Source organism: Rhagoletis zephyria, unplaced genomic scaffold (genome assembly GCF_001687245.7).
Source record: "Rhagoletis zephyria isolate East Lansing unplaced genomic scaffold, Rhagoletis_zephyria_1.1 Rzeph_scaffold_09753, whole genome shotgun sequence".
NCBI classification, from domain to species: domain Eukaryota; kingdom Metazoa; phylum Arthropoda; class Insecta; order Diptera; family Tephritidae; genus Rhagoletis; species Rhagoletis zephyria.
Window position 1 is genome coordinate 1 of NW_016166831.1, and position 9,903 is coordinate 9,903.

At 35.7% G+C, this 9,903-nt stretch overlaps 1 protein-coding gene across 1 annotated transcript in view; it reads left to right on the top strand.

The window, feature by feature from the left end:
• Positions 1–1,631: 1,631 nt before the first annotated feature.
• The window catches only part of rdgC (retinal degeneration C), a gene marked incomplete at its 5' end in the record, with an annotated part of 19,385 nt that continues 11,113 nt past the window's right edge, over positions 1,632–9,903 (top strand). The window contains 4 exons of the mRNA XM_017632165.1: positions 1,632–1,799; positions 1,887–2,090; positions 2,478–2,627; positions 6,597–6,668. Coding sequence (XP_017487654.1) covers positions 1,632–1,799; positions 1,887–2,090; positions 2,478–2,627; positions 6,597–6,668 — 594 coding nt within the window. The remainder of the gene's footprint in view (positions 1,800–1,886; positions 2,091–2,477; positions 2,628–6,596; positions 6,669–9,903) is intronic.

The following is a 9,903-nucleotide window of genomic DNA, read 5'->3' on the forward strand; positions in this document are numbered from 1 at the left end:
CAATAGCCCATAGGGAGTAACACAAATACCAAAAGTGATCGCAAATCGTCGATACTTGTTACAAATTGATATAATTTAAGATGAATTTGTACTAGGGTGGTCCAAAAAAATTTTTAAATGTTAAGCTCTCACCCCCTACGATTTTTCTAAATAAAATGAAAAAACTTTGATTCTCTTCAGGAAGCTATCAATAATAATACCCCATTGTTAACTTAACTATTTTCTAATATTAACTATTTTCTATATGTCCTCTGAAAACCCCATGAGAACGCAATGAGTGGGGGACCCTTATAAAATCGATAGCATTAATAAATTAAGTCGAATTAGATCACTAAATTTCTAGAGACTTTGGGTCGTGGAATCCGAATTTGGAAAATTAATTTAAAATTTTTTTATCTTTTTTCTCCAGCGTCAGAGACCATATTTTATGGTTCGAGTTTAGTTATTTTCGGGTTAGAAAAACCGATGTAAATTGTTTTCACTTTTGATTCGGACTAAGTGACATAAAACCTATAGGGAAAGATTTATTTTGCGTGGGGCGTTGGGCCGCTTAAATTTGGAAAAAATATAGTTGCAAGCTTACAATAATTCACTTAGGTAGAGATAAAATTTGATTAGGGTTTGGTTGTTCCACAAGGGAATCCATGTATTTAAACGATTATAAAATAATAAAGTAGAAACGGAGTAGACTAGATGCTTAAGAGTGTTGAGACACATGCCAATCATTCTGGACTGATCCAACGTGGATGTCACTTCACTTTGTCTGAGTATTTTGTCTTACTGCAGTTTGACCTGTATACAGGGAGGAGGTTGCGGATAATATTAAGCGCTGTAACTCAGTGCATTTTACTCTTAATCAAGATATAACAAAGGACCTCCGTCAAACTGTGCCAGTGATGGCTTTCTCCGACCAGTTAAGCTTTCTGTCCAATATAAGGCCCAAGTGTTTGACTCCCTCAAAAAGGTTTGTGTAAAACCATAAATGGTGTGGTGAAGGAAGCTGGAATTGGAAAATTTGGTTTTATTCGTAAAGGCAACCAAAATGGTCGTTGTTGGATTGGCGTTCGTTCAGTCCGCTATCCTTCGGCCAGGCTTCCAAATAGTTAAGGCGTTCTGAATTAGTTCATTTAGTATTTGAATTTGTTTTCCTGCTGCAATTAGTTCCACATTGTCCGCGAAGCTATGGGTTCACTTCCTGTACTCTGTAATCGGAGTAGCAGATTAAGTTTGTATTTATTGTTACATTCCGTAGGAGCAAGCGGTAGCCCCGGGGAATGGCGTGCCTGTTAGGTAAACCTTTACCAAAAAAATAGTTATGAAAAGTCACCATCGAACACAGATTTGCCAAAAAAAATAATCTGAGTTGAAAAGTCAGAAAATTTAGCGCTCTTGCAGTTTTCTCGAAAACGATAAGCGTTTTCATTAAAATAGAAGAACAAAAGTTGTACATTATTTATTTGTCTACAAGAATATACATATACATATACAACTTTAAATCAGTCGTATTCTACTTTGACTGGACTATAGATATACATATGTGTGCAATGAAGAACTTCGTATCTGAAATCGAAATTTAACACATATTTCTTATTTATATACGTATGTGTTTTCTATGTGTCGCTCTTTCGCAGTCTGATCGTTTACTGGCCAAATATGTGGGTGGTATACTTAAAGAGGCTGCATTTAAATTAAAAAGACTACCGAATCTTAATCAAGCATCAACGGCGATATCCAAGCAGGTTACCGTCATTGGGGATTTACATGGAAAACTAGATGATCTTTTAGTAATTTTCTATAAGGTAAATTAGAATAAATATTCGGTCTTATGTACACATGTAAATATATGCCACGTTTAATCTGAACCTTTCCTATTTAAATATTTTCAGAATGGTCTTCCTTCAACCGAAAATCCCTACGTCTTCAATGGCGATTTCGTGGATCGCGGCAAGAAGGGACTTGAAGTCTTCTTACTGCTGCTGTCCTGCTTTCTTGCATTTCCTGGTGCTGTGCATTTAAATCGCGGCAATCACGAGGATTCAGTGATGAATGCGCGTTACGGTTTCATACGTGAAGTGCAGCAGAAGTATCGTGTAAGTGTGATTAATCAGGTTGAAATGAAAATACAGTGACACAAACAAGTGTACACTCTTTAATTTTTCTTTATATTCATAACGTTTTTATATATAAAAAGACATAAAAAGAAAACGTGAAAGCAGTCACACAAAAAAAATTCTAAAAATCAACGGAATTTTTTAGCCGGTTGAAACTTGCATTTAATAACACAAAAATTAGAATATAAGCTCGAAATTTTTATGAAATTTTTTTAAATTTTTTCTAAATTTTATATAATACGTGCACACTTTTTTGAGCCACTGTATTTAAGCACAAAAAAAAAAAACAAATAAGCGAAACGCTTTAATTCTTAGTTAAACTGTTCTCTTTAAGACACACATTTTTATTTTTTCTTCACCTCACAGCGCAATGCTGAGAAATTGATGATAATGATTGAAGAAGTCTACCGCTGGTTACCGCTGGGAACCATTGTCAACAATCGGGTGTTGATTGTGCATGGCGGCATCTCCGATACAACCGATTTGGATATGATAAAAAGTATCGACAGAGGAAAGGTGAGGCAAGGAGATAATATTAAAAAGAAAAACAAGAATAAGGTAACAGAAAAATCAACCACATGCACGCACATAGTATGTGGGCAAATGAAAAGTGTATATAAAAAGTTGACCTGTGAAGACATGCTGATAAGGGACATCATACTTTAGGGAACACAGTTTAAAAAACGCAAAGAAAGTTCAACTTATTGATTTTACGTTAATGAATTCCCTAGCGTTTGTCTCGCTGTCAATTTTAACAGTAATTTGATTAACCTCATTAAAAGCTCGTCTTACGTATAAACACACGCACTACATTTTTACTCTACTGTGCTAACTTACCTACATACTTACAGCTCATTGCCATTATTACCATCCTGCTGCTCTAATTATTGCTACTGCCCGATTAATGTTTGTCCCTTTGCCTTTAATTGGTACCTGGCCAGCGCTTAATGAACTCATTGGCATTGTCATGTGAATTACTTGCCTTCAATTAACACAAAGATAAGGTTGGCTAAGCGTTGAAAGAAAATTGCAAATGGCGCATTGTTAATTTTAAAGTGTTGTAATTTAAATACATACATACACACATACCTACGTAGTAACATAGGCAAGTGGGATGTGGAGTGGATTGAAATGTCAGCTAATTAATGCATGAGTCGAAGCCCTTAGGTACTTACAAACATACAAAAAAAAATTTACTGACTTGTACAAGTAGAACACATATCGCGCAGTTACATACTTACCTACATTTGTATGACTCCAAGCGCCTGCACTAGCGGTGAATGAGAACAATGACCTACACTGCGTATGAGTGCATTTTAATGAAAGGCAAGGGTCTTGTTAATTCTGCTGGCGTACACACATACACATACCCTGTGGGGAAAATCGCTAGTTCTGAACTGGTGCGCTGCTAGTACATTTAGACCCAGTACTGGTTCGCAATAAATCTCTTTTGCATGCAAACAACTGGCGAATTTTTCGATAGTTCTGAACCAGTTCTAAAATCGACAGACAAGTGAAAAAATTATCATGATTTTTCAATCGTTTTGGTTCTTCCGTGTGATGTGTGATTTTAAATTATTTTCAAAGAAATGTGTTTTAAATTTGAAATTAAATATGTTTTAATTTTTGTAAGAAATGCACGTTTACATACCTTTGGCTTTAGCTAAGTTTGCAGAGGTGCTTGCTGTTATTGGTTAGATTCCAGCCGGTCGCAAAATGTTAAAATGTTTACATAAATTTTTGTTATTATCGGACTGGTTCGTTTTTGGCTATAAAGATCTAGTACGGAACTAGAAATTTGATTCACTAGTAGTGCGCGGTTTCTCTGCAGGGTATGTACATACATACACAAAATCCACATGCAATAAACGCAGTTTTTGTGATGGCAATGCATGCGAATACTGTGCGTTAAAAAGTTCAGAAATTAAAATTTAAAAACAAGAATTTTTTCAATCATTAATCAATAGTGGTAGTCGGTTCGAAGATTTAAGGTGTATGTCATGTTCGGGAATAAAGAGAAAATAAATTAAACCAAGATTAAGATATGCCAGCTATATAAAAACATAGAATGCTGGTATAGTGTTAGCGGTTCTTTGCATAAAACCAAGTTTTTTTTTAACGTTTGGTCTCTTTTAAAGGCTATATATATGTTAACGTGTTGACTCGCGCTTCGACTACACACAGTTGATTCACTAAGAGTCATACCAGAGTCATTTTGGTGTAATTAACACATATTTATTTTTACTAACACATCCAAACCGACTCCCGAGTCAGACGTCCTGTGTATGCCGCCTATTAGGAATATAGCGATTCATGTCTTGTTGGCGTGTACTTTGTAATTGTTAACGTCACAGGTGTCAAAACAAAAAGCTACATTTGTTACATTACAGAAGTTACAAATCTGTCTTAGATCCAACCTGATAGCTATTTACATTGTTCTCGCCCCTAGTGGAGGATGGTTGCAGGTGCAGAAGACCACGCCTACGGGGAAAGTATTTGATCGCCATTCACCAGGAAGTGGCATCTAGTTTAAGCAGCTTGCGACTTCCGGTGTTTACACTAATTATTCTCCAGGTAGTAGTTGTTCGGAAGCGAGCTTATTGTGAGTAGGTGAAACACAACCCCAGCATTGGGTTGTTCGTTGGGTTTGGGGCCCGCCACATAGAATAATAACCATTCAAAACAAAAGTGATGCCTCGGATGAGAGCCCCTTCTTTTGATGAGGACCACGGCAAACGTTTAAGCAACTTCGATTGGCGCAATGCTCGTCGGAAAATTCAACCTGCACGACGAAGCGTCCGATGACCATCTGATCGACTTCGCCGGGCCGAAACCTGGTAGTATTTATGCAGTACCAGGCTACAGCATAAAAATATCCATCAACCTAGGTGGCTGTTTCCAGATCGAAAAATGAAAAAAAACAAATTGAGAATTTCGTGATATACGGCAGACACGCTGCCAGTGTTTTAGACGTGCGTACATTCCGAAGTCAAAACATCGACGCAGACTGCGCCTATGTGCAGAAAGAATTGTGCGTCCAACTAGTTAAATTAAGAAGTCTCAACGTCAAAAAGCTTCAATCATAACAGACGGTCAATTTATTCGTCACTCGGCTACCACACATGCTCTCAGAGAGCACTCTTTAATGAACCACCAGGTGGAGAAGGACTTGGCTGGACTTGCCATTTCCAATTAGCGCCAGTGAGCTGTATTAGATTCGACCAGAATGGCTTAGGCGCTTACAGCGGCAATGAGTGAGAAGACCGAAGAAACTTGGTTTTCTTTTAAATTTTAATTTCTGAAATTCCACGAATACTTTTTTAATATTTTGCATTTAATATTTTAAAAGTAGCTATGGCTTATCTACCGTTGCAACCTCAAATCCTTGTGCAGCAGTCTTTTCCACTGCAGTTTACTACATTGCATGGACTCGTCGCATTTCCGCCATTTACATTGAAATTGAATAAAAACTGAGAAAAGTTAACTAGCTTTTGCATGCAAACATTTAATAAGGAAATAAAAGAAGCAAATAAACTGAACTCCACTTAAATGCTAACAAAGTAATGCGCCACGAACATGCAAGTGGATAAGTGCTTAAAAAGTCAGGTCAATAGAGTTGCAATTACGTAAGTGGAGGACAATTTAGAAAGAAAAGTGGTGTGCACTATCACATGTATGTATGTATGTATGTATGTACTTATATTGGTAAGCTGTGGTACGGGAAGGTAATCTAAACGACATTTAAATGGCATTGTCACGATTTTTTAAGGCTCCACCCAAAGAAGAAAAAGTACTTTTAAAGGATTTTTATATATAGCGGTTCGACGAAGATCCTTTACATAGATGTTTGTTGGCTATAGCTATTTTGGAGGAAAATATGCCAAAGCGACACCACATAGTATATGTAAATGAAATTTCAAACTCAATAGCTGTTATGCCGAATTTCCACTAGGCGTTGAAATGACTAAAAATTGGTGCCATTTAAAAAATGCCATGTGGAAATGAATTGAATGACTATTTTTTTAACGTAAAGACACGATTATTTTTAATGCTCAACTTTATCATTACAATTTTTGCCATTTAATGGCTAGTGGAAATCTAGCATTATGATATTTAATCAAAATTAATTTGCGCTTCTAAACACAATGTAACGATTGAATGACGTACTTATAACAACTTTTAGGGAATTAAGATTACTGTAGCCGTAAAAGAATGGCGCTTAAAATCAATACCCTCTCTCTACACAAATACTAACTACATATATATCTACGTACCTATTTCATATTCATTAACTGGCGCTTGTTTTCTTCATACTCGTCACTTGATTAGTCAAAGATTAACTTTGTTTATTTCTTTCTTCCACATACATTTCACGTTGCCGTTTCGCATTTTTTTCCGGCATGGCCTTACGCATGTCTCTCGCATTTACTCGTCAACTGTATTTGGTCTACGTGTGGATGCGCTGCGATGTTTACCGGCGTACAGTATGTCTCTATTTTGCGGCCACCCATCGAGATGGCGGGCGAGGATGGCGTCGATAAAATTGAATGGAAACAGGTAAGTGTGAATTGCTTTGATCAGAAAATGACATTTTGCGATAAAATGGAATGGAGTTTGAGTAGAAATGAGTAAAAAAAAACTGAGGGGATTTAAAACAAAATTTATCAGAATGGCACAATCGTATACTCGCTTGTTCTAATATTACACTCTTTTTTTTTTAAATATAATGAAGCAACCAGTTATTAAGTTGTTTGAAAAGATAGCAGCTCTCTTCAAGAAATATCCGCTATCCGCCATGTTAAGAAGGCTGATTTCGTAGTAGTTGGGTGGAGGGTCGTTATCTTTGTCGATTGGGCAGAGCAAACTTAGATTTCAGTCGTCAAGCATCTGGCAGGTCGTCGGCTCTAGCAATTTAGCACAATGCCTCCGTCGTCTCCGACGCTGGACTGGGGTTCATTTTCTCTACTGGTTTTAATATCATTTGGCGGGGTTCAGAAGTGCCCCCTTCATAATTTTATATGCGGTTACAGGTTTTCCACGACCAACTTTCCTATTTTTTTTTTTGCTTATCCTTGGAAAATGATGACTTTGTCTTGATTAAATTTATTCAAGAAAGTTGAGGTTTCCAACTAATGTATTAAAATTGTAGGATATTCTTAAAGCTTATCCATGAGTTGGTTTGAAAACAAAGAATAAATAGAAAACTGCTATGTTAAGTTTAAAGAATGGACTTTTATCGACGTTGCACGTTTACAGCGATACATCTACATATGTATGCGTTAGATACTTTAATAGGTATGAAAGTAAGTAAATAAATAAAAACCATCACACCAATGCATTGCTGGCCCTCTGCGTTTATTTTGAGTAATGTTATTTTAACATCAAACCGAAAGTGGAACAAAGTTTTAAAATAAAATTTGTACACTGAGAAGTACGCTAAATTATTTTTATATATTTATGTGTGTTGTAAACTTTAATTGTATTACCCAATTATGTAAGCGTAACTATGTGCTTTCCAAGATATCCCTTTAACTAACTGCATTGAAAGTGCACACAAAATGCGCCAAAGCATAAGCTAGTGAGCTCTCTCCGCGCTTCAGAGCGAAGTGCAACATATTAAGTTGCTATACAGCGTTGTTACGTGCTACTTTCTGCCACATGAAATTAGTCACGATTTCCTTTAATGCCACTCAAAGCTTCGTGCAAGCGAAAGAAACGTGTTGCTTAAATGCAAGTGCAGCTTGTACATGCCTGCGAGTATGCATGCAAGGATGTACGTACCCAACGGCATGCAGCAGTCACTTGCATTTAGCTGCCTATGACACATGCTTGCGGGTTTTTTCATCTTCATGATTCTTTCAATTTTCTGTAAGGCGATTTCATTTGGGTTCAATATCACGAGACATACATACCTAGTTACCGTGTTAGCGTTTCTTCTTGCCTTCAGCAAGCTATTCCGAAAATCAGTATAATATCATGATTTCATACGTAACGAATAGCTTTTCCGACAGAGGGAATAACTTCACTCTTCTCACAAGTATTAGAGTATTCAGAGGCGTTTCAGTAAAAATTATCACTAGAACTTGATAGGAGATCTCACAGAGTGTAGAATAAAAGAGTCCTCCCTTTGGCATGTGGTCGGAGCGATAAAAGCGACAAAATAAAATAAATTCACTTGGGCCTATTTAAGACCAAAAAACTAGATATTTCGATTTTTTAATCCATTACTACTCGCTGGGGAGCATAATGGGAGGTCTCTCCTGGTTAAAGATAAAATATGTACTACAAGTTTTGACCTTATTTCGGTCTAACGAGATAGATTTCTTGCGTTTTTACTCTATTAGGGAATTTAGAGGACGTCGTAAAGTCTTAAAGTCGGAAAAGTTTTCGACGTAAAATAACGGCAAACAAATTTTTATGAATTTGTAAGTACACCAAAATGTTGTGCGTATGAAAAAAGTGGGGCAAAAGGGTTGCCGTGGACATTTTAAATGAAATTTCTTGTGGAACTGTCCACTCCGTTTTTTTAATCTCTAGTTTTTTATTCACTTGCTTGCACTTTTTTGAAAATTACTTGTAATTTGTCTCAGATGTCTGGAATTATTTAAAAAATTATTCATATATTTTTTACAGGATAAAGTTGAGTTAGAAAGCATATTTAATTTCTTACCTATGCTGATATACTCTATAGAGCAAAAGTGAGTAGTTGGTGGTTTTTGTTAAATATTTCCAAGGGTTCTAAAGGCTCTTTTTTATTTTCTAATAAAAATATGGGTCATGCTTTATACAAAACCATATACTAAATCAAACCTTAAATTTTTATAAAGAGCTTAGAAAATTTTTGTATATGCAGTAATCTATAGCCCATAGAAGTTAATCCAACGACGTGTAAGTTTTAAAAGGGAAACAATCGAGTTGAATTTTAATAATTTTTTTTCTGGCGGCTTTTTTTTGCACATTTTTCCCAAGTAAACGTGAATTTCATATGGAAGAAAATGCGTAAGACCGAATTAAAAAATCAACGCCATATTTTATAAATTGCCCTTGTTGTATAAAATACCCGGAAAAAGCCATAAAAAAAAACAAAAATTCATCCGGTTGAGAATTGCTCCTCAACAGACTAAAAGTGTATGGGCGAAAAACTACGCAACGTACTTTCTAAAAATTCGCATTAAACAGTTGAAAATTTCATAAGAAAATTTGTTGATTTTTCTGAACTCTGTATAAAAACTGAAAGTTCGATTTCTATGGTTTTGGTTAAAGCATGTACCAATTGTTTATAAAAAAAATAACAAACAAATTTAAACTTAACAATCCTTGAAAATATTTAACAAAAACCCCCATGTGCTCACTTTTGCTCCGAAGTGTATATTTTTAATGCGGTTCTTTTCTGTTCGCAATACTCGAGAACAGCTTTACTGTATGTTGAACACCTACTCTAAACCCCCCAAGGATTATAATAGGACAAAAATAATTTCGTTATTTAAAGGGATGTGGCAGCTCTACACAAACTGAACTTTTCATGCTTAAACAAGCTCAATTTAACTCATAACAATATCGATATACATAACGAAAAATAAAACGATTGCAAAATCGATTAATTTGTCGATAATTGTATTGATAAAAAGATCGATTATCATACCGATAACAATATCAATTATTATACCGATAACAATATCGATTATTATGTCGATAACAATATCGATCTTCATCCTCGTCTTTTTCCTTTCACCTTTGCCTTAGAGTGTTTAAAATTACCTTAATCTTCATTTTTGCTTTGATCCTTACGCAT